This window comes from Schistocerca gregaria, chromosome 3 (genome assembly GCF_023897955.1).
Source record: "Schistocerca gregaria isolate iqSchGreg1 chromosome 3, iqSchGreg1.2, whole genome shotgun sequence".
Taxonomy (NCBI): domain Eukaryota; kingdom Metazoa; phylum Arthropoda; class Insecta; order Orthoptera; family Acrididae; genus Schistocerca; species Schistocerca gregaria.
In genome coordinates this window covers 947,821,029-947,847,476 of record NC_064922.1, presented here as the reverse complement: position 1 = coordinate 947,847,476, position 26,448 = coordinate 947,821,029, and the positions used below count along the sequence as shown (strand labels likewise).

The following is a 26,448-nucleotide window of genomic DNA, read 5'->3' as shown; positions in this document are numbered from 1 at the left end:
ACCCCGGGTCAGGAGAGACTTACCAGAAGAGATGAGAAGGAAAGGTCTTTCCTTCTCATTCTGTCCAGTAAGTCTCTCCTGACCCAGGATTCTAGGTGACTTTTCTGAATATGGCATTCTGCCAGTGTATTTTTTACCTCAAGGTGAAACTATCAATGTAACTGTAAACTGTGAGACACTTGTCAAACTATGTCATGGAATACAAAATAAACACTGTAGAAAACTCTCAAATGGTCTGGTTTTGATTCATGGTAATGACTGATTTCACACAACAAAAACTCTTACAAAACTTAGGTTGAAGCTAGTTTGACCATTGTCCGTAGACCCCTCACCATCTCTTTTTTGTTTCTGAAAAGACTCCTTGGTGGTCAAAACTTTAGCAACGATGAAGAGCTTTCACATGGATGACGATACAGGCACCAATGTTCTATGAGCAAGGCATAAAAAAACTTGTGTCATGCTATGCAAGGGCCTACAAACTGCTGGGAGCTATGTAGAAAGATAGCCTAAGATTTGTAGCTTTTTTCCAATCAGTTGTGTTTCTGTATCTGCGCTTGTTTTGCTTTTATTACTATATGGAACTTACTTTCTGAATACACTTCATATTTAAACCTGAACAAGACTCTGCTAAAATAAATTTCAATTCATTCATGAATTAGTAAAGGCATAAAGCAATAAATTACAAAGAATTATAGCTAGTCAATGGGTACTGCCAATGGTCATAATTAAGAAACCTAATTGGTCTATATCTACATGTGTTGACTGTAAGACTGTCATTAACACCCAACACAAATCTTCAAAGCCAGAAGAGCTATTGGCAAAACTAGCTGTTTCTTCAAACTAGATTTAGTCTATGCATAATGGCACTTGCCAGTTTATATGGAAACCCCTTAAATCCTAGAAGTAAATATGTCTTATGGATTCTGAAGGTACAAAACAACACATGTGTATCAATTATATCCCAAAGCTTTTTTGAACAAAGCATTCAGAGAAATCTTCAATCTGTAAATTGCTTTGATAATACCAAGTGTACAAGAGCAAAAACTTAGAAATTTGAAAGCACTCTTTGATACACTCTAAGCTAACAATTCATGAAGTCATGTAAATAAAACAGAAAGAAACTTCCACATGGGAAAAATATATTAAAAATAAAGATTCCAAGACTTACCAAGCGGGAAAGCGCCGGCAGACAGGCACATGAACAAAACACACAAACACACACACAGAATTACGAGCTTTCGCAACTGGCAGTTGCTTCGTCAGGAAGGAAGGAAGGAGAGGGAAAAATGAAAGGGTGTGGGTTTTAAGGGAGAGGGTAAGGAGTCATTCCAATCCCGGGAGCGGAAAGACTTCCCTTAGGGGAAAAAAAGGACAGGTGGACACTCGCACACACACACACACACATATCCATCCGCACATACACAGACACAGGCAGACATATTTAAAGGCAAAGGCCTTTAAATATGTCTGCCTGTGTCTGTGTATGTGCGGATGGATATGTGTGTGTGTGTGTGCGAGTGTACACCTGTCCTTTTTTTCCCCTAAGGGAAGTCTTTCCGCTCCCGGGATTGGAATGACTCCTTACCCTCTCCCTTAAAACCCACACCCTTTCATTTTTCCCTCTCCTTCCTTCCTTCCTGACGAAGCAACTGCCAGTTGCGAAAGCTCGTAATTCTGTGTGTGTGTTTGTGTGTTTTGTTCATGTGCCTGTCTGCCGGCGCTTTCCCGCTTGGTAAGTCTTGGAATCTTTATTTTTAATATAATTCATGAAGTCATTTTGATAAACGTAGTTCTTTCAACCTATCATTAAATGCCTGGGATATGTTGAGTAAACCAACTGTCAAGAATGTGGACACAATAAATAATCTTCCACCTCCAAAAACCTGAAAGAATTACAATAATTTCTTGGAAAAGTAACATACTATGAAAAGTTCATAAGTAAAGTGGCCCAAGTAGCTCATCAATTCAACGAATTAAGCAAATAAGGTTGGCATTTTCTGTAGTCCGCTGCATGTTGGAAAGCTTTCATATAGTTAAGTATTCTTAAGATGTGCTTTCTGCATAGCAATCTTCACGCCAATTAAACCATTTACATTAGTCCCTCATGCATCACAATATGGTATTGGGGCCATACTGTCACCCAAAAAGGCAAATGGCAACAACCAACAAACTGTGAACATCTCCAATACTTTATCAATTGCATGGTCAAATAACTCACAAATATCAAGGAGGAACTGGGTATTATTTCTGGTATAAAAACATGTCACATCTACTTATGTGGTACTAAATTCTATTAAACCTTCAACCACAAGTCACTTACTACTTTCTTAGGAACTTTATCAGAGCTTTCTTCAGAGAAAATTACTACATCTGTTGGCTCCGTTCCTTAGCAGTTACTTTTAAGATAAGTGTCAAAGCCACATCTCTAGCATGCTAATGAAGATGTACTGTCTCATTTACCCATGGAATCAGAAAAAGATTTCAACACAAAGATGCATAATGTTCACATCTAGATGACAACATGCAACAAATTCCCTATCATGGCCTACAAAGTACCGAAACCCTTGGAGCAAGATGCACTACTCTTCAGGATGGCGTCATTATTTCAAAATGGATGGGCAGAGCAGTTACTGAAAGGTGCAGACCATGCCTATAACACATACTTCTTCTTCCAATACTATCTACCCACCAGGGATAGTTTCTTCAAGCCGGCAATACAAGAAACTGGATGTCAAGTCATCATGCCACTCACAATACAGATCTGAATCCTCTAGTTGCTCCACCAGTTGCACTAGTTGCTCCACCTTAAAGCAATGGTGAGTCGACAGGTTTACTGGGTAAGCACTGACAACAGATTGAAATAACACCTACTCCAGTTATGCATTTATCCAAAACCAGGTAGTCCTGCCACAGCACTTTTCCTTGTGGTCAGGTCAAGAGCATCTTTCAAAGCAGTTGAACTTTGTTCGTGCCAGAGAAGGTTCAACATGACAGTTTTCTCTATATGGTCTGGATGACATCAATTAACAGCCACACCATGATCCAGGCACTAGAAAACACATATGCTGTAGATGGACACCTTACTCAATACTATTAGGCAATGTTCCACAAACTGTGTCATCTGAGTTTGTGTCATTTTGGTGGAATAATAGAATCCAACACCCAACCACTACTCAATTCCACATAGCATCCAACTCAAGAGGCTGAGCTGCTGGACAGCACAATCAAACTTCAGAAAACAAAAATTGTGCTGGCGGTGTTATTCAAGCCCCTAACTTCAAGTCTAGGTCATACTACTGTAAGCTTTCTCAAGTCTGGGCTCATACATTCAGTAGCACAGAATGGCGAACACAAGACAATGTTGAGAGCCATTTGAGGGATCAATTATCCAAAGTTTTGACCACAGAGTCAACTGGTCTGCCACTGTCACCAAATGAAAATGAGGCTGTGACAGCCATGCCCCTACAAGCCACCGCATGAGACCTCAGATTGCCCTATACCCAGTCAGGCCTTATTCATACCGTTACCAGTGTCACAACCTCTACCTCCGCATGCACCTAGCAACACAACAGTGACAGCTTGTACAATAAAAGTTTACAGGAGGTTGAGTTACTCACAGTCAGTTTCTGTACAGTGACCTCTAACCCCCCCCCCCCCCCTTTCCCAATCTCCCTGACATCGCTCCTTGAGGTCTTATAAACTTGTGGATGTGGACTACTCTCTGACAACCATCATACATTAAGACCCAAGGGTAATCCAGGTTCCATATATTAAGCACTCTGATAATGCACTGCACTTGCTGCAGGCTTTAAATTAGGCAGGTATCGCCATACCAGTCTCTCTCTCAACGAAACCAAAACTGTTGGTTGAGCTACCAACGTATCCTCAGAGAAGGGCAAAGCATTGTCCAGGCCATTTCCAGCCCTATGTCCTGGTGATAGGAGGGATGGATTTTATATATACAACCAGCTGTAACAATGATGCAGAGATGTTTGAACTTACATCAGATGGCAACATCAGTAAGGGCCACACAAAGCATCTCTCTGTGAGGCAAGGCATATTTCAAACAGTGGGACCAGCAAAGGCTGTCACCAGAGGCAGCTGCACTGGGCAGGGCCTCCTCTGGTGACACACTAGCAATAAAACCAATGCCATGGCAGGCTAAGTTCAGTTTTCTCTGTTATATGAAGCCAAACAGACAGCCTATGATGGCATCACTTTTGATTTGGAATTTTGCTTGGTTACTCAACAGATTACTTACTTTGGTTCATGACAACTTTCCCTTTGATTGATGGTTGTGAGTTCGCTCACAAACAATGTGAAACTGTCACTCTCTTTTGACAATGGTACAAGAACTGGACTTACAAACTGTTTACAGAAAAACTGAACTCAGAAATCACTCTCACAACAAACTTGTTAGTGGTATATGCTGCAATACACAAAAGGAGTCACAACCAGCTAATCATAGTTCTCTCTCAAACACCATGTAGTTGCTCTGTTGTCTGTTTTGCAGGTATGCAAAGCCTTGATGAAGCATGACAGATTGGATCCTGAGAATGCTGCTCCCTGTCAGTGCTTTCTGAGCCACTGACAGCCTTAACTGGATTGAATGCTATATAAAAGATACCAACTATTTCCTCCACCGACTCTCCGTAGTTCCTGTTTGTTTACCACACGGTGCCCTGTTCATCATCATTGCTGATGCCATCCCCCTTTACACTAAGATCTCTAGTGCCCATGGCCTTACTGCTATTGAACGCTATATTTCCCAATGCCCGATGGATTTCAAAAGTCGCCATGACCAACTATATGCTCACCCACAATTACTTCTCCTTTGAAGGCATTACACACAAACAAATCTGTGTACAGCTATATGCACCCACATGGCACCATCCTACGCCAATCTTTTCATCGGCCATCTAGAGGAATCCTTCCTAAACACCCAGAATCCCAAACCACTCAGGTGGTTCAGATTCACTGATGAAACCTTCATGATCTGGATCGAGAGTGCGAACACCCCATCCACATTCCTCCAGAGCCTCAACACCTTCTCCACCGTTCACTTCACCTGGTCCTACTCAACCCAGCAAGCTACCCTGCTCGATGTTGACCTCCATCTCAAAGATGGCTACATCAGTACCCTTGTCCATATGAAACCTACCAACCACCAGCAATACATCCACTTCTACAGCTCCCACTCATTCCATACCAAGACATTACTTCCATACAGTCCAGCTATCCAGGGCATCCATGGCCACTGCATCTGCAGTGATGAGCAGTCCCTCTCAAAATATATTGAGGATCTCACTGAGGCCTTTACAGACCCAATTACTCTCCCATTCTTGTACAAAAACAGATTTCCATGTCTTATCTCTCCAGTCACCCTCTACCTGCCATAGTCCCACTCTCCGGACACAGAGGAGCATTCTCCTCCTAATTCAGTACCAACCAGGACTGGAGTATCTGAATTACATTCTCCACCAGGGTTTGGAATACCTCTTGTCATGCCATGAAATGATAAATGTCCTACCCATTATCCTTCCCACCCCTCCCACAATGGTATTCCACCGCCCACCGAACCTACACAATATCCTCACATCAATCACTACACAACCCCTGCTCCCAACCCCTTGCCTCATGTTTCATATACCTGTAACAGATCTAGATGCAGCAAGACCTGTCGCATACACCCTTCTGCCACCATCTACTCCAGTCTGGTCAAAAACCTCACCTATGCCATCAGAAAGGGCTACCTGTGAAACCAGTCATGTGATCTACAAGCTAAGCTGCAACAACTGTGCTGCATTCTACACAGACATGACAACCAACAAGCTGTCTGTCTGCATGAATTACCACTGACAAACTGTGGCCAAGAAACAACTGGACCACACAGCTCTACACTATGTTCTTCATTTCAATGGCTGCTTCACAGCCTGTGCCGCCTGTATCGTTCCCATCAGCACCAGCTTTTCTGAATTAAACAGGTGGGAACTCTCCCTGTAATATATCCTTATGTTCCTGTAACCCTGCAAGCTTCAACCTTTGTCTGTCATTGTCCTTACCCATCTAGCCCTTTCCCTATTACCACCCCAGCACTACACAGCCCTCTATTCTCCAATGCACCCAATCCTTTTACTTCTCTCCTTTTCCACTGAACCTCCCCTCTCCCCCACCCTCCATCTAACCTTCCGACTGCACCTAGCAGCCCTACCCTCTCTCTACCTTGTCTCTGCACTCTCCAATTAGCAGCAACAACCGTTCCCCACTGCTACCTTGCTACCCCTCCCCCTCTCCATTCCTGTTCCTCCTTACCGACCCCCGGTTGCATCTCCCATCACACACTGCTGCTCGTAGTCTGGCTTCAACTGTGAGAGATGTGGTCAAGTGCGCTCGTGTGTGTTATGTTGTGTGTGTGTGTGTGTGTGTGTGTGTGTGTGTGTGTGTGTGTGTGTCTGTGTGCGTGTGTGCATGTTGTCTATTTTCAACAAAGGCCTTGTTGGCCGAAATCTCTCTTTGTTGTGTTTATCTGCAACCCAGCATCTCCGCTATATGCTGACTAGCAACTATAAAGATCTTTTTTCTAGTTTTGTAGCTATGGAAATCATTATTCTTCTGAAACTGTGGTGGATTATTTATGATTTATTTCATTAGCAAATGTATGTACTATGCCAGTGCAATTAAAATGCCTAACTCTTTCAAGAGGTACCTAACTGATGACTGTGGGCAAACATGGCAGATTATTCTTAATGCTCATTTTTGAGCAATCAATACTTTTTTTTCTAAGTGGTGAGTGACGCCACAAAACTTCTCCGCAATACTTTATGGAGTGGAAATATGTAAGGATGTTCATTTGTTTGTTTCCAAGGCTAGTAATTATATGAAGTGCAAAAGTATGAGGGTGGTTTGAAGAGTTCTCAGAATCACCACGAGGGGGCAGCACTAGTGCAACAAGTTGTTCACGTGATATCCATAGGATTGTTGCCTGTGAACACATGCCACGTCAGTGCTCTTGGAAGAGAGCTGTGGTGATGACATAGCTCTGTTGTTGTTCCCACGTAGTGATTTGCAAAGATGGAAAAATAGTGATTCGAGCAGTGATTGAGTACTTCATAAAGAACGGTATATAGGCAAAGGACATTCATGATGATTTCCAGAATACACTGGCGGACTCTGCTCCTTCGTATTCAACTGTTGCCAACGGGACAAATGAATTTAAATTTGGTCGGGAGAGCTTAGATGATGATCCATGACGTGCTCAGTCAAGATGTGTCACTACTCCAGAAATCATTGCAAAAGAGCACAAAATGATCGTGGAGATCGCCAATTGAGAGTGCATGAAATTGCTCATGCTTGCCAGATGTCATCGGAAAGGATATATCACATTTTAACTGAAGAATTAGAATTGGAAAACTTATCTGCAAGATGGGTGCCACAACTCTTGATGGAGAATCAAAAACGCATGAGAATGGACATATCGGAACAATTTCTGGCCTGTTTTAAGAGAAATGAACAAGATTTTTTGCACTGGTTGTTGACCACAGGTGAAACTTGGGTGCACTACTATACCCCAGAGACAAAACAACAGTCAGAGCAGTGGAAACATGCCAGTTCTCTGCCATCAAAGAAAGCAAAGTCAATTCCTTCGGCGGGAAAAGTCATGGATCAGTGTTCTAGGATACAAAGGGGATTCTGTTTGTAGATTATCTCCCCACTGAGCAAACAATTACTGGAGAAAACTATGCTAACCTTCTGCACAAATAGCAACAAAAGATACATAAAAAACAGCCAGGTTTAGCAAGGAAGAAAATCATCTTCCATCAAGACAATGCATGCCGGCACACATGTGCCTTCACCATGGCAAAATTACATGAACTAAGGTATGAATTGTTGCCACACCTGCCTTATTCACCTAATATGGCTCCGTCAGACTTCCATCTCTTCCCAAAACTGAAAATTTTTCTTGGTGGACGAAGATCCACTTAAAATAAAGAATTGATAGCCATAGTTGACAACATTTTGCAGGCCTGGAGGAAACTCATTTTCGAGATGGGTCAAGGTACTGGAACATCTTTGGACCAAGTGCAGTAATCTACAAGGAGACTACATAGAAAAATGAAAAAAAGGTTCGGTGATGCAAATACTTTTTTTTCTATTCCATTCTGAGAACTTTTCAAATCACCCTCGTAGCTGAACTTAGTCTTTGAGCAGCTCAGTAATATGTTTCTTCCAAGTTTTCATCAAATTTGTATGTATCCTGTTTGCTGACTCCCATTTACATGCTACATCAGTTGTTGGTATGTTTGTTGAAATGAGAAATGCAATTTATTAGTTTCATTCATACAGTGTGTAAATCATTAGATCTGCTGTACAGGAGACATGTCAAGTTTATAACAGTACAAATGTAAACAGCTATGGATTAATAATCTATGGCTTTCTGTTGTTCAAACATGAATTCTTCACTGCTATAATAACACTTTCTACTAAAATGCTATGGAGTAATCTTTTCAAAGAAGCAAGGTCCATGTTTAATATGTTGCAATCATCTAGTTCATTATAAGTTTTTAGCCCCATATACAGTGGTGTCTGATGTCTTCTGTGCATTTTCTGGTGGCGTTTGTTATGCTTTTTCCTCTTAGAAACAAACTGATTTTTAGAAATAATGTCATTTTCTGTAAGAAAATTTTCAAGTTGCTTTTTCCACAGTTTTTCAGTCGTTTCAGACACGACAGGGAAGGAGAGATATAGGATGATAGTTTCCCATATTTTCTGGTAATCCCTTTCTGAACAGCGGCTTTATTTCAGCATACCTCAGGATATTTTGGAAACAACACTGTTCAAAGGATTAGTTTATAATGCCAGTCAATGTGTGAGAAATACTTCGGCATACTGATTTGATTGTCACGGAATGTATTCCATCCCATCTACCTGTATTTTCATTTTTTAATGATAATATAGTGTCTTCCATATATTTCTAAGAGATTCTGCTGAATTTTAAAAATAAGTATTTTGCTAGTCATCTACATGTGTTGCCCTAACCGACATCTGCTTCACGTCTGCTGTGCAACGAGCTACCTTAATTTAAGTATTAACTGTATTTTTCTTACTTGTCACTTCTTCTTCTGCGTGTTTTTGCTTTTAGGAAGCTTTAATAGTCGAGTGCTATTAAGTGTTCCATAGATCTCGTGTTTGTTTTGAATACAGTCAGAGAGAGTCCCTTTAGTCAGCCATAGTGCCAGTAGTGTCAGTGTCGCCCTAACCGCCGTCTGCTTCACGTCTGCTGTGCAGCGAGCTACCTTGATTTAAGTATTAACTGTATTTTTCTTGCTTGTCACTTCTTCTTCTGCGTGTTTTTGCTTTTAGGAAGCTTTAATAGTCGAGTGCTATTAAGTGTTCCATAGATCTCGTGTTTGTTTTGAATACAGTCAGAGAGTCCCTTTAGTCAGCCATAGTGCTAGTAGTGCTAGTGTTTGTTTTGAATACAGTCCAGAGACAGGTAGTGCTATTTTCCTTGTTTTCTACAAGAAGTGGTTAGCAATCACAGTTTAGTCAATAATCAACCGCCTTTAGTGAATTAGCAGTCTATTTAAAAGTTTATTAACACTCTATAGTAAATTGATTTCTTAGGATGGATAGGATGTGTGGCTGCTGTGTACGGACGCAGGAGGAGCTGGCCACTCTTCGCGAACAGCTGAGCGTGTTGATGGCCGCGGTCAGCCGTCTTCAGGCTGCTGCCTCGGAGTGTAGCGGCAGTGGGGAGTCTGGTGCGTCGCAAGGTACACCCCAGGTGTTACATGCTTCACCCACTGTCCCTGCTGTCGAGACATCTTCGCGGGTACCAGGCGCGGTTGGGCCACCCTCTCCCCAAGGGGAGTGGCGGGTTCAGCGGCGTTCGCGGCGCACAAGGCGGAGGGTCAATGTGGAGGCTGGCCGTGTGGCATTGCCCGCTCTGCCTGTGAGTGGACATGTGGCTGCTCCTTCAGCAAGGTCCGAGCAGGCACATGGGGGGAGGGGTTTATTAGTTATAGGGAGCTCCAACGTTAGGCGGGTGATGGAGCCCCTTAGGGAAATAGCAGAAAGGTCGGGGAAGAAGGCCAGTGTTCACTCTGTCTGCTTGGCGGGGGGTCTCATCCAAGATGTGGAGGAGGCCCTACCGGCGGCGACAGAGAGCACTGGGTGCACCCGACTGCAAATTGTTGCTCATGTCGGCACCAATGACTCCTGCCGTCTGGGTTCAGAGGTCATCCTCAGTTCGTACAGGCGGTTGGCGGAGTTGGTGAAGGCGGAAGGCCTCGCTCGCGGGGTGGAATCAGAGCTAACTATTTGTAGTATCGTTCCCAGAACCGATCGCGGTCCTCTGGTTTGGAGACGAGTGGAAGGCTTAAACCAGAGGCTCAGACGATTCTGCAGAGAGCTGGGGTGCAAATTTCTCGACCTCCGCTATCGGGTGGAGAAATGTAGGGTCCCCCTGAATAGGTCAGGCGTGCACTACACGCCGGAAGCGGCTACGAGGGTAGCGGAGTACGTGAGGAGTGCACATGGTTTTTTTTTAGGTTAGATAATTCCCTCCCTAGGCCCGACAAGACGCCTCCTGAGACGCGGCAAGGCAGGAGTAGGCAAAATGCAACAAGGAATAACAATATTAATGTGCTTATAGTAAACTGCAGGAGCGTCTATAGAAAGGTCCCAGAACTGCTCTCATTAAAAAACGGTCACAATGCCCATATAGTACTAGGAACAGAAAGTTGGCTGAAACCAGACGTAAACAGTAATGAAATCCTAAACTCGGATTGGAATGTATACCGCAGAGATAGGCTGAACAATGAAGGGGGAGGCGTGTTTACAGCGATAAGAAGTGCAATAGTATCTAAGGAAATTGACGGAGATTCAAATTGTGAAATGATTTGGGTGAAGGTCACGGTTAAAGCAGGCTCAGACATGGTAATTGGATGTCTCTATAGGCCCCCGGGCTCAGCAGCTGTTGTGGCTCAGCACCTGAAGAATAATTTGGAAAATATTTCGAGTAGATTTCCCCACCATGTTATAGTTCTGGGTGGAGATTTTAATTTGCCGGATATAGACTGGGAGACTCAAACGTTCATAACGGGTGGCAGGGACAAAGAATCCAGTGAAATATTTTTAAGTGCTTTATCTGAAAACTACCTTGAGCAGTTAAACAGAAAACCGACTCATGGCGATAACATATTAGACCTTCTGGTGACAAACAGACCCGAACTATTTGAATCAGTTAATGCAGAACAGGGAATCAGCGATCATAAAGCGGTTACTGCATCGATGATTTCAGCCGTAAATTGAAATATTAAAAAAGGTAGGAAGATTTTTCTGTTTAGCAAAAGTGACAAAAAGCAGATTTCAGAGTACTTGGTGGCTCAAAACAAAAGTTTTGTCTCAAGTACAGACAGTGTTGAGGATCAGTGGACCAAGTTCAAAACCATCGTACAATATGCATTAGATGAGTATGTGCCAAGCAAGATCGTAAGAGATGGGAAAGAGCCACCGTGGTACAACAACTGAGTTAGAAAACTGCTGCGGAAGCAAAGGGAACTTCACAGCAAACATAAACATAGCCAAAGCCTTGCAGACAAACAAAAATTACGTGAAGCGAAATGCAGTGTGAGGAGGGCTATGCGAGAGGCTTTCAATGAATTCGAAAATAAAGTTCTATGTACTGACTTGGCAGAAAATCCTAAGAAATTTTGGTCCTATGTCAAAGCGGTAGGTGGATCAAAACAAAATGTCCAGACACTCTGTGACCAAAATGGTACTGAAACAGAGGATGACAGACTAAAGGCCGAATTACTAAATGTCTTCTTCCAAAGCTGTTTCACAGAGTAAGACTGCACTGTGCTTCCTTCTCTAGATTCTCGCACAGTTGACAAAATGGTAGATATCGAAGTAGACGACAGAGGGATAGAGAAACAATTAAAATCGCTCAAAAGAAGAAAGGCCGCTGGTCCTGATGGAATACCAGTTCGATTTTACACAGAGTACGCGAAGGAACTTGCCCCCCTTCTTGCAGCGGTGTACCGTAGGTCTCTAGAAGAGCGAAGCGTTCCAAAGGATTGGAAAAGGGCACAGGTCATCCCCGTTTTCAAGAAGGGACGTCGAACAGATGTACAGAACTATAGACCTATATCTCTAACGTCGATCAGTTGTAGAATTTTGGAACACGTATCATGTTCGAGTATAATGTCTTTTCTGGAAACTAGAAATCTACTCTGTAGGAATCAGCATGGGTTTCGAAAAAGACGGTCGTGTGAAACCCAGCTCGCGCTATTCATCCACGAGACTCAGAGGGCCTTAGACACGGGTTCACAGGTAGATGCCGTGTTTCTTGACTTCCGCAAGGCGTTTGACACAGTTCCCCACAGTCGTTTAATGAACAAAGTAAGAGCATATGGACTATCAGATCAATTGTGTGATTGGATTGAGGAGTTCCTAGATAACAGAACGCAGCATGTCATTCTCAATGGAGAGAAGTCTTCCGAAGTAAGAGTGATTTCAGGTGTGCCGCAGCGGAGTGTCATAGGACTGTTGCTATTCACAATATACATAAATGACCTGGTGGATGACATCGGAAGTTCACTGAGGCTTTTTGCAGATGATGCTGTGGTGTATCGAGAGGTTGCAACAATGGAATTATTTTTTTTTTTTTTTTTTACAGCAGGTTTTGTTATATGTACAAAGAATTCTTTCAAGCAATTTGATATCTGAATAGGGTTAACAATAACATAATTATTACACTTAATTTGTCAAATTTTTACAACTTTTAACACTTACTTCCAACCCTGGTTTCACAACAGACCAGACTGCCTTTGTTTCATTTTTTATTATTTATTTAAATTCTGTTTCCCAGTTTCTTTGTTGCCAATACAACTTTCTTAAAGATAGACTTGTAATGCTGAACATAAATTACAAAATCAGGGATTGTATTTACTTTGTGTTCATTATGCACCTGTCTTTTTCTAGCATCAGAAACTCTTATTCCTGGTGTAATCCAATTCAGTTTACTCCTTACTCTCTTTTGATAAGATTTTTATTTCCGGAGAGGGGATGTTTCCTTGAACATATCTTTTAAAAAAATATCTAAAAATTTATCAAAGGTTTTGAAGGATGAATCGCGATGGTTAAAAACCAGTTTATAAATCACAAAACCTTGCAGTGACTCTGGAACTAATGTATTTAATTTGAAGTCCACAGTGATCACAATTTTTTCTCTTGCTTTCTTTCTTACGTTTTGCTAACAGAGAGTGAAATATGTCTAAGAAAAGTTTAGTGACAGAATGTGCAGGAATTCTGTAAACTGATATTACCACAGTATTCAAATCATATAGCACTACACAACAACTTTCAAAAACACATTTTTCATTTAACCAATTGAAACCTTATTTCACTTTATAGTTTATTGAGGCATCAAGTAGGATACAGGAGCCTCAATGAGATGTGTTGTTTTGACAAAAGCCACTGGCAAGTTAAAAATTATTAATTTTATTTAAAACCTATATGCATTCTTTTGTAAGCCAGTGTTCATTTAAACATACTATTTTTATGTTTACAAACTCTTGAAAGTATAACTTGCAGCTCATCTATTTTCGAGTAGCTGAGATTTAGACAATTAAACTGTTTATACCCAAAAGCATCAGGATAGAGTTTTGCATTTGTTTATGATTTGAAGAGCATCATGAGTTTCCATTATATTTACAGTTCTTATTTTCGATCACAACCTTTGATTTTATCACCCCCTTCAGAAATTATCAGTTCCCTGCTTTTAATGATACTGCAGATGTCTATGAGATTTTTGCTGAAAGTCACTGAATCTATTCAAGTACAGCCCATTCTTTTCCAGACAATTTCCAGAAAATTGCACCCAGCTTGTCACAATGTTCCATAATTTCACTGTTTATCTTGTTTACAGACGTATCGCTTACCAACCTTGTGTGCAAGATTCCGGTAATAATGATTCCTGAACTTGTAAGAACAGATTTGGGCAAGTGAATCAAGTTTTGGGTTTCACCACTCATTTCTTTCTCATGGCTGTTCCAGATGGAATTTGTCCCAACAGGAATTAAAACATGTTTGTATTTGTCCTTTCTTTTATTTCCACTTTCCGTTACACTTTGACCCAAACTCATAATGTCTACTGATGTGTTGTGATCAGATTCCAAGACAAACATTGATTTCACAGCCTAAATATTGTGCTTTTTCTCATAGACAGTTCAATTTCAGAGAGCCACTTAAAAATTCTTTGAAAAATATCATTAGCGATGTCTTCTGTTGCTTTCTCTCTAATGGTATTTCTTATAACACTTGTATAATCTGCAAAAAGTACCAATCTTGCTTGATGAATGTTAAGTGGAAGGCTATTCACTTATAAGGAATAGGAGTGGACCAAAAATTGAACCATGTTGGGTTCCTTTAGTGATTTCTCCCCAGTCACTAAAATTTCCTCTCCTTTAAACATTGTTTCAATTCAGCATACATTTTTGCATTCTGCTTGTTAATTATGATTCAGACTAGTTGTGTGTAAAGCTCACAATTCCATAAAATTAAGTTTTTCTAAGAAGGAGAGGTCCCTGCAATGGGACTGACTTTTTAAAATCTTTTATACTGTGAAGTAAGTTAACATTCCAGCTATCACACCTTGTGGCCATTCACCCTAGTACACCTCATTTGTGAGCTGCTGATGGAAAAAAATCAGAATTTTGTGTGGTGCACAATAACATTAATTTAGTACTTTCATACTGACTGGTTGCATGGTGATGACATAAAATAGTAATGAATTTGAATTTCATCAAGTAATTTTTTTATTTTTAAATTTTTATTCGAAGTATTCTAATCATTAGTTTTATTCAATTAAATGGTTTGCATATAATTTTATATTTCTTTGTCACATCATTTTAATTATCATATCAGCTTCTTCATTTGCTCTCATTCTTTTTCCACTCAAAATCTGTGTTCACATGATTTTAATTAAAGTTTTGCATTAATTTTGATTTAATTTCTTTAGTTTTATCATCCTATTTTTGCATCCATGTTGTTGTTGTTGTTGTTGTTGTTGTCTTCTGTCCTGAGACTGGTTTGATGCAGCTCTCCATGCTACTCTATCCTGTGCAAGCTTCTTCATCTCCCAGTATCTACTGCAACCTACATCCTTCTGAATCTGCTTAGTGTATTCATCTCTTGGTCTCCCTCTACGATTTTTACCCTCTGCACTGCCCTCCCATGCTAAATTTGTGATCCCTTGATGCCTCAAAACATGTCCTACCAACCGATCCCTTCTCCTAGTCAAGTTGTGCCACAAACTTCTCTCCTCCCCAATCCTATTAAATACCTCTTCATTAGTTACGTGATCTGCCCATCTAATCTTCAGCATTCTTCTGTAGCACCACATTTCGAAAGCTTCTATTCTCTTCTTGTCCAAACTAGTTATCGTTCAAGTTTCACTTCCATACATGGCTACACTCCATACAAATACTTTCAGAAACGACTTCCTGACATTAAAATGTATACTCGATGTTAACAAATTTCTCTTCTTTAGAAAAGCTTTCCTTGCCATTGCCAGTCTACATTTTATATCCTCTCTACTTCGACCATCATCAGTTATTTTACTTCCTAAATAGCAAAACTCCTTTACTACCTTAAGTGTCTCATTTCCTAATCTAATTCCCGCAGCATCACCCAATTTAATTTGACTACATTCCATTATCCTCGTTTTGCTTTTGTTGATGTTCATCTTATATCCTCTTTTCAAGACACTGTCCATTCTGTTCAACTGCTCTTCCAAGTCCTTTGCCGTCTCTGACAGAATTACAATGTCATCAGCGAACCTCAAAGTTTTTACTTCTTTTCCCTGAATTTTAATACCTACTCCAAATTTTTCTTTTGTTTACTTTACTGCTTGCTCAATATACAGATTGAATAACATCGGGGAGAGGCTACAACCCTGTCTCATGCATCCATGTTATTGCAGTCATTATTCCCATTCCTCATTTTTCTAGAATTTTGTTTCATTTAAATCTTCATGTCTTTTATTTCATCCACGGTTCAATAGGAATTTAGGCTATATTTTAAATGTCTGCACAAAAAAAAGGATATATCTTGTGATGAAAAATACATTTTTGACACTATTGCACAGACAGTATAAACAGACTATTTTCGCTTTAATTTTTTAACTGACTGATCAGCACTTTTGAATATTTAAATATAATTAAATAAACATTCACAAAAAATCCAAGTGGAAAAAGAATGATATGAAGAAAAAATGAGAACAAATGAAAACATTCACACATTGATTAAAATGTGAAATAAAAAAAATTACATTTAAAATCAATTGATTGAGTAAAAATGATACTCAAAGTCATTTTGGTAAAGATTTAAAAATAAATAAATAAAGTACTTGGTGATATTTGAACCCATGACTTTCACCATGTGAAGGCCTTACACTAGCCATTACAAAACACAACCAGTCTACATTTATCTTCTCTTTTAAAGCTGCCAAGCATCACATTAAATTCCAATTTTTTTTTCTTTTTTCTGTTGATTACTCACAAACAAGGGTCGACCTGGACGAATGGCTGCAGGGTGTGGTACCTGGTAGATCTTAACCTACATGACCACATAGATGTTTTCAAAAAGTCAGTCCTACAACCGGGGAACTCTCCCTGTAAGACTGCAGCATGAACCACACTATCAAACACCTTGGATAGATTAAAAAAAACTACTAGCAATATTATAATTTTTTAAGCTTGTAATATTTGGTGAGTGACTGTATAAATATCATTTTCTATCAAGCAATCCTTTTGGATTCCAAACTATGATGTGTCTAGTAAATCATTTCTAAATTGTCTTGTATTAGACTACTCTTACGTACATTATCTCTTTGAATAATTAAGAAAATGCCACCAGTAAAGAAATTAGAAGATAATGTAATTAAGTCTTTCTTAAATAATTATCATCCAGTTCTCGAGAGTAGTCTCACATTTAAGTAGAAGCAATTTATTTAGCACATCCGTCACAAAGTTATTTTATTCTGAGCTATGTCTGTAAAATGCTTATACATTTTTGGTGTATGCTGGTATTACTAGATACAATTTTATTTCATTAACTAAGTACATGTAACAAAAAGAACGTAAACCTGAAGACTGAACTATTGTGTTACGCACCTTCTCCATGTATCTTTCTTTTGCTAAACACTTCTTGTATATGATAAATACTTGTCTTTTTTTCCATCAGTCTTCTGACTGGTTTGATGCAGCCCGCCATGAATTCCAACATCTTCATCTCAGAGTAGCACTTGCAACCTACAACCTCAATTATTTGCTGGATGTATTCCAATCTCTGTCTTCCTCTACAGTTTTTGTCCTCTACAGCTCCCTCCAGTGCCATGGAAGTCATTGATTGATGTCTTACCAGATGTCCCTTCTCCTTATCAGTGTTTTCACATATTCCTTTCCTCTCTGATTCTGCACAGAACCTCCTCATTCCTTACCTTATCAGTCCATCTAATTTTCAATATTTTTCTGTAGCACCTCATCTCAAATGCTTCAATTCTCTTCTGTTCTGGTTTTCCCACAGTCTATGTTTCACTACCATACAATGCTGTACTCCAGACGTACATTCTCAGAAATTTCTTCCTCAAATTAAGGCCAGTATTTTATATTAGTAGACTTATCTTTGCCAGGAATGACCTTTCAGCCATTGCTAGTCTGCTTTTGTGTCCTCACTGCTCCGTCCGTCATTGGTTATTTTACTGCCTAGGTAGCAGAATTCCTTAACTAGATCTACTTCATGGCCATCAATCATGATGTTAAGTTTCTCGCTGTTCTCATTTCTGTTACTTCTAATTACCTCCTTCTTTCTTTGATTTACTCTCAATCCATATTCTGTACTCATTAGATTGTTCATTCCATTCAGCAGAGTATGTAATTCTTCTTCACTTTCACTCAGGATAGCAATGTCATCAGTGAATCATATCATTGATATCCTTTACCTTCAATTTTAATTTCTCTCCTGAACCTTCCTTTTATTTCCATCATTGCTTCTTTGATGTACAGATTGAACAGCTGGAGAAAAAGACTACATCCCTGTATTATTACGTTTGTAATCTGGTCACCCACTCTTATTATTCCCTCTTGGTTCTTGTACATATTGTATATTACCTGTCTTTGCCTATAGCTTTCCCCTATTTTTCTCAGAATTTCAAACATCTTGCACCATTTTACACTGTCAAACTCTTTTTCTAGATTGACAAATCCTATGAACGTTTCTTGATTTTTCTTTAGTCTTGCTTCCATTATCAATGCAACATCAGAATTGCCTCTCTCAGGCCTTTACTTCTTCTAAAGTCAAACTGAATTTCATATACCATATCGTCAATTTTTCCATTTTTTTGTATATTATTCTTGTCACTAACTTGGATGCATGAGCTATTAAGCTGATTGTGCAACAATTCTCGCATTTTCAATTCAGTTCTCGCAGTCTCCGGAATTATGTGGATGATATTTTTTCGAAAGTCAATAGTATGTCTCCACACTCATACATTCTACAAACAAACTTGAATATTCATAGTGTTGCTATTTCCACCAACGATTTTAGAAATTTTGATGGAATGTTATCTATCCCCCCTAAATTATTTGATCTTAAATCCTCCAAAGCTCTTTTAAATTCTGATTCTAATTCTGGATCCCCTATCTCTTCTAAATCCACTACTGTTTCTTCTTGTATCACATCAGACAAGTCTTCCCCCTCATAGAGGCTTTCAATTGCATTCTTTCCTCCTATCTGCTCTCTCCTCTGCATTTAACAGTGGAATTCCCGTTCCACTCTTAATGTTACCACTCTTACTTTTAATGTCACTGAAGTTTGTTTTGACTTTCCTGAATGCTAAGTCTGTCCTTCCAACTACCCAATCCACTCCGGCAGCATGAGATAATAATGATATCCGTCAGCTTGTTCAAGAAGTCTGGGGGTTTGTAGATTCAGGGCAAAATTGCCTTACCTCTCTTACACCTTAAAGCTCTCAGGTTTTCAAATCTCATCTGATGTAGTCCCCAACAATCAGTTTTTCCTTCTCATTCCTTCCAGTAAGTCTCCCCTGACCCAGTGTCCTGGGTGACTTTCCTAAAATCTACCCCTTTTCCTACACCTCACAAGTCCTTTTCTTTCATCCCTCTTCCTTCCCTTTCAACCCTTCTGCCTGAAAAGGAACCAACTGGCTCTGAAAGCTTGCCTAATTATAACTTTCATTTGTGTGCGTGTGTTCTGTTGCCACTTGGTGAGTAGATTTTTTATCCATCCAGTTAAGTTATTTTGCTAAATATTGATTTATTATTAAATATCTGTACATCAATAAGCTAGCAGCCGGTGTATCCCCCTTAGATCCAAAAATGAAAGGAAAGCGATGCATGGTCAAGCTTGCCAAAGACCACTTTGCTAATGATGGTAACAGCATGTAAGTGACACAATAAAAGGTGACCATGGGTCTGTTGTTCGGTTTCGTCACATACTGCGTTTGTCCGGAAAACTTCATGTCAACTTTCTGTTTTTTCATTCCTACAAACACCAGCGACCTAGCACTTGCAGTACCAAAACTGCGTGGTGAAGTCAAACATTGCAGTTTCTGTGGTAGTGCCGAGTGCCAATTCCATCAGCATTTCCCCTCAGATGTCTCTATCCACCGCAATGACCAAGCTTGTCATTTAGGTTTTTGTTCATCATTTCCAGCAATTGAAGAGTACTCCATCGTAAATCTCGTTATTCTATTCACCCCTCGCCCCCACCCTCCAGCGCAATAAGACTTCTTCTTTGTGCCACCAGTACTAGATTCACACTGTCAAAGATAAAGACTACACATGATGAAAGCTCAAAAACTAGTAAGATTCCTCCACACAGTGAAAGTAAAATTATGTTCTACCGTAATTTCAAAATGGTTCAAATGGCTCTGAGCACTATGGGACTTAACAGCGGAGGTCATCAGTCCCCTAGAACTTAGAACTACTTAAACTTAACAAACCTAAGGACATCACACACATCCATGCCCGAGGCAGGATTCGAACCTATGACCATAGGGGTCACGCGGTTCCAGACTGCAGCGCCTAGAACCGCTCGGCCACTGCGGCCGGCCCGCAATTTCAAAAGAACAGTTTCAAATATTTAATGAAAATTGTGATAAAAACATAATATAAAATGAAAATATCAGGACTTGATACTGCCATTTCAATATCGATATATCATGAAAAAGTATGATGCCAGTATATATCGATATTTTTGGAAAAATATATTGATATTTTGTCAACAAACCTAGTCCAGAAAAATACTGATAGTTTATCAGCAACCCTAGTCCAGAATCAACCTGTTGGCAACTATGAAGATGAAGATATTGTGTCACGTTCTGACGCCACAGAAGCCCTGGAACTGGCATTATACTAGGTAGAGCAGCACATGGTTGCCATACCAACTGATGTGATGTTCATGCAATGCTAGCATAATATTACATCGTCAAGAAAGTTCAGTTCTTTACAGCAAAAGATTATCGATTTTGCAAGTTACCGTAAGTCATAATTGCAGTACAGCTTCATAAATATGTGATCTACTGTAGTTACAAGTGCAATAAATGTTTAGCTCCAATAAATTGCATTTCAGTAATGAGTTATTCAGTTGTAGAGCATCATAAAATTCTTTATTGACATTAAAAATAAGCTTCTTGTTTATTTTTTCCTTCATCCCAGATTTTGTTCACATTACATGCTGAACATCAACAATTTCCCCCCTCCCCGTTGCATCCAGAAGGTAAAAACATGCAATTACTGTGTCTGTAACTGGATCAGAATAACAAAATGATTTATGTCAAGCTGTTTACAAGAAAGCAACGGCCTTGCCGCAGTGGATACACCGGTTCCCATGAGATCACCGAAGTTAAGCGCTGTCAGGTGTGGTCGGCACTTGGATGGGTGACCATCCAGGCCGCCATGTGCTGTTGCCATTTTTCGGGGTGCACTCAGCCCGTGATGCCAGGTGAGGAGCTACTCGACTGAATAGTAGCGGCTTCGGTCAAGAATACCATCAGAGCGACTGGGAAAGCGGTGAGCTGACCCCATGCTGCTCCTATCTGCATCCTCCACTGAGGATGACACGGCGGTCGGATGGTCCCAGTAGGCCACTCATGGCCTGAAGACGGAGTGTTTACAAGGAAACTAACCTAGCAACAACCAGCCAGAGATTGTGCTTTGTCACGTGCATTCTCTTCCATTCACAATTATCAATCACTCTGCTACTGCATGTGCAGCTAGTACCCTAACAGCAGTGATCCCTTTTTTTCTTTTCTTTTTTCCCCCTTCTTCTTCTCCCCCCCCCCCCCCCCTCCCACTCCATACAGCGAGTTTCTTTTGTGCTACCAGCTGGAGAAGAATGTTTGAAGCTTGCGGTGGAAGTGTTCGGTGTTCAGACAAGTGTGGTCGCTGAACAGAATATTCATCATTCTGCTCACCTCATGTTTTGCATGGTCAGGCATGTGAGAGTGTGTTGTGGGAATATTTCAAGGCAAGAGACTGTGATGTAAATCTACTGCTCCTAAGGGAGACAGAAAGAACAGCAGACGTTTTGAAGATTTATAAAAACATTTTCATGAAAGTGTGTATGGGAAATTACTGTTCAGGACAGGAACGGGCTGGTTGATGTAAGCTACGGTCACCTGGTAAGAAGAAGGCAGAACAAGTAACAAACTTGGACTTTTTCCAACACGATGCTGTTCATTGCCATATTTACAGATATCACAAGAGAAAAGAACATCCAATGGTAAACAAACAGTGTGTTACTCTTCACGAGGCAGAATTATTCAGTTACATCAAGTTTGTTAACAGCTTTCAGAGTCCTCCATTTCAAGCACAAAAAAATTAGTGGGCACAAAATTATAAGAGAGAGAACCAATATTGCTGCATGACATCCTTGATTTTCAAGAAACGTTGTTAACCATTTGAAGACATTGTGTGATTTACATTTCCACAAGACATCTCATCTCGTTATTAACAAATACCTATCTGCAGACAAGTAAGATGTACTACATGCACACTACAGCTGGTATTATTTTAATGCTGTTAGTTATTGTATTCACATGAAGGATTCAGATCCATTTCTTCCATAGTGAATGGCCAGTAATACATAAATCATACCGACCATTGTAAAAGACAGTTCATGTCCTTTTGCTTTTGTTGAGATATACTAATAATAGGGAATACATATGATTTTATGCAGAGGAGTTCAATTATTAGGTGACAATTCTCAAAGTGAACTTTATACTGGACTTTTAACAAGAAGCATGGGGAGTGAGGGGAATGTCAGTATGGACCCACACAGCTGTTACTGCTACTGCCATACTGTAAGTGCACACAGCAGCAAACCAACATCACCCCCTTTCACATTCAACTGTGCTTTGCTGTTGATCACTTTGATATCCTGATCCAGATAAACTACTTCCTACTACTTACATCATTTAACTTGGCTGTGTACTTAGTACGGCATTTTCAATGCATTTAACATTGAATAGGTGTCTACTGACATACTCACCAGTCTTTGCCAATCTTGTAAACAAAAATTATGTTATCAGTTTGACCAACAGCAATCTTCAAGGAATCAGGAGAAAATGCTATGCCTTTTACAACATAGCTTTTTTTCCCATACTGAAATTAAGAATAATTTGATGAACAATTTATTAATAACAATTATTTCATCTATGACACAGTTTCATATTTCAATCTTACCTTTGAGTCAACTGGTTTTGTTGAGAATCTGTCACGTTTCACACCCTTCTCATCAAATACATGGATGAGGCGATCTGACATACAACAAGCAAATTTGCTGTTGTTTGGTGCCCATGCAATGGCCAGGACCTTTGATGCACAGTTCTTCCAAAAACAAAAAGAGACAGGTAATTTCAGAAGAAGATCTTTTTTTGCTGCAAATGTAAATATTTCACTGTGATATGCCAGTATTAACAGAGAAAAGAAGTGAATAATGAACAGGTCACTGAAGAAATCTGAAGAATTTACTGGATTTGACAGAACTATCAGAAATAAATACACTGTTGAGACACGTACACTAAGGAGCATAAACACAGTGCTACTAATATTTCAACTTGAACCTGATCATATAGTGTAATACACTGTATGCTAGCTTGTGAGACAAGGATGTGAGATTCTAACTGAATATGCATGACAAATTAACAGCTGTGGGCTGGTGCACAAGACAGCCTGAGAGTTGTTTTTAGGCAGGTTCCCACGCTCATTTAGTAAATGCTGGGCTGGTGCTAAGAGAATATAAAATACAAACTGTTCAAATATGATAACACATAGACCAAAGTATACACAATTCACAATGTAACATGTCAGGAAATATTCAAATTGTCAAAATGAAGAAACAGATACCTTACCTTTTTGGTACCATTTGATACAGTTTTCAGTTACAGCAGTTCATGATACATTTTTACTAATGGTTTATGCAATACATTTATACTTATACAGTATCAGCATTACTTTAACATGTCAATAACTAGAATGACAGCATTTTTATCCATCATGCATTTGCACAATATGTCAACATACACTATTGGCCATTAAAATTGCTACACCAAGTAGAAATGCAGATGATAAACGGGTATTCACTGGACAAATATATTATACCAGAACTGACATGTGATTACATTTTCACCCAGTTTGGGTGCATAGATCCTGAGAAATTAGTACCCAGAACAACCACCTCTGGCTGTAATAATGGCCTTGATACGCCTGGGCATTGACTCAAACACAGCTTGGATGGCGTGTACAGGTACAGCTGCCCATGCAGCTTCAACAAAATACCACAGTTCATCAAGAGTAGTGACTGGCATATTGTGACGAGCCAGTTGGTCGGCCACCATTGCCCAGACATTTCCATTTGGCAAGAGATCTGGAGAATGTGCTGGTCATGGCAGCAGTTGAACATTTTCTGTATCCAGAAAGGTCCATACAGGACCTGCAACATGCGGTCATGCATTATCCTGCTGAAATGTAGGGTTTCACAGGAATCGAATGAAGGGTAGAGCCACAGGTCGTAACACATCAGAAATGTAACATCCACTGTTCAAAGTGCCGTCAGTGCAAACAAGAGGTGACCGAGACATGTGACAATGACACCCCATACCATCACACTGGGTGATACACCAGTATGGCGATGACGGACACATGCTTCCAATGTGCGTTCACCGCGATGTCGCCAAACACTGGTGCGACCATCATGATGCTGTAAACAGAAGCTGGATTCATCCGAAAAAATGACATTTTGCCATTCGTGCACCCAGCTTCGTCGTTGAGTACACCATCGCAGGCACTCCTGTCTATGATGCAGCATCAAGGGTAACTGCTGCCATGGTGAGCTGATAGTCCATGCTGCTGCAAATGTCGTCGAACTGTTCGTGCAGATGGTTGTTGTCTTGCAAACGTCCCCATCTGTTGACTCAAGGATCGAGACGTGGCTGCACGATCCATTACAGCCGTGCGGATAAGATGCCTGTCATCTCGACTGCTAGTGATACGAGGCCATTGGGATCCAGGCCGGCATTCCGTATTACCTACCTGAACCCACCGATCCCATATTCTGCTAACAGTCATTGGATCTCGACCAACGCAAGCAGCAATGTCGCAATACGGTAAACCGCAATCACGATACGCTACAATCCGACCTTTATCAAAGTCAGAACCGTGATGGTATGCATTTCTCCTCCTTACACGAGGCATCACAACAACGTTTCACCAGGTAACACTGGTCAACTGCTGCTTGTGTATGAGAAATCGGTTGGAAACTTTCCTCATGTCAGCACGTTGTAGGTGTCCCCACCAGTGCCAACCTTGTGTGAATGCTCTGAAAAGCTAATCATTTGCGTATCACAGCAACTTTTTCTTGTCGGTTAAATTTCACATCTGTAGCACGTCATCTTCGTGGTGTAGCAATTTTAATGGCCAGTAGTGTAGCATTTCATAAATAAAGAACAGTAAAGAAAAATACAAGATAAAAACAGAAAAGATTGATGCAATTAAGATTTGGTTTTTCTTTTGTACACTTAATTAGGAGTATGCAGATTACGTATCTTTGAAAACTTTGTTTTTAAAATTGGATGGAAGTTTTTCTATTCAGTATTTAATTATGTAACCCCTGAATCTAACCATAAATGTAACAATATTATAAGGGTAGATTGCTACTCACATTAAGATGACACCTCAAGTTGTAGACAGGCACAATGAAAATATTGATATTCGGCCAAAGCCTTCTTAAAAATTACACTAAAGTAAGAACACCTCACACATGCAAGACTGCTATGTCCGGCTGCTCCAGCCAGAATGCAATGATTGTGTTGAATAAAAGCAGAAAGCAGCAATCTGGGATAGGGCTGGAAATGAAGAGGGCCAGCAGGGTACTTGTGGGGGAAAGAAGTCAATCCTGTCTGACAAAGAATGCATGGATTAGATAGCGCCAAAATAAGGCTGCCAGTCACAGCATCAAGAGATTTTGTGTTAGGTAGAGGGGCACGGGAGGGCGGAAAAGGAGTGGAGCAGAGAAGAAGAAAAGACCAGTGGATGCATTGGCAGACAGCAGCAGTAAAGCTGTGAGGACGGGGTGTGAGTCGTGCTTGGGTAGCTCAGTTGGTAGAGCACTTGCCCGCAAAAGGCAAAGGTCCCGAGTTCGAGTTTCGGTCTGGCACACAGTTTTAATCGGCCAGGAAGTTTCATATTTGCTATCAACGGATGAAGATACATTGGTGACAGAGGCCATGGGGAATTTAGGTTTAGTGGCTTCATCACAAGTAGCAGTAACCACACCATGTGACTACTAGCTATGCAACTGGGTCATCTGGGGAAATACAAAGACGTTAATAAACTGGCCACAAGCAGGCAGAGCCAGTTACCTTCAGGCACTAACATAGAGTAAATCACTGCCACCTACACTAAATCACCATCTTCTCATCGTCACTACTGCTAGACTAGGAGCACGATGCCACTTCAATCAGTTGGACTAATTTCCTCTGCATACCTGAGTTACCATGACCTAGGAGATATGGGACACTAATGAAATTTGCTCATATTATTATAAAGTGTCACTGATGCAACCTTTGATAGCCGCTGAAGTTCTGAACTTCAAGTGTCAGTTCATTCTTCATAGTTTATTCTCGTGAGGATATTGATTTTTTCAAAAATTTTCAAAGCTCTATTAATACTGCTGACCACTAAATATTGTAAAAGTTTTTATTTATTGCTGTAGCAAATGGCAACAAAGTGTTACTCTCATGTGTGTAAGACATCTTCAATACCAGTGGCCATAAACACTGTGTGTACATAACAGTACATAAGGACAAGACAGTGTGTCAAAGACAACAGCAATCACAGGAAAAATTATACGAGCAGCAAC

The 26,448-nt window shown here is 40.3% G+C and overlaps 1 protein-coding gene and 1 pseudogene across 3 annotated transcripts in view; one reads left to right on the top strand and one right to left on the bottom strand.

Annotated features, from left to right (window-relative positions):
- LOC126355880 (intraflagellar transport protein 172 homolog) overlaps positions 1-26,448 on the bottom strand; it is a 372,812-nt gene that overhangs the window by 271,844 nt on the left and 74,520 nt on the right. For all 3 annotated transcript variants that reach the window (XM_050006382.1, XM_050006381.1, XM_050006383.1), the window contains 2 exons: positions 22,773-22,916; positions 22,579-22,691 (listed from right to left, as the gene is read on the bottom strand). In XM_050006382.1, coding sequence (XP_049862339.1) covers positions 22,579-22,691; positions 22,773-22,916 — 257 coding nt within the window. The remainder of the gene's footprint in view (positions 1-22,578; positions 22,692-22,772; positions 22,917-26,448) is intronic.
- Positions 20,881-20,998, top strand: LOC126357316 (5S ribosomal RNA; annotated as a pseudogene).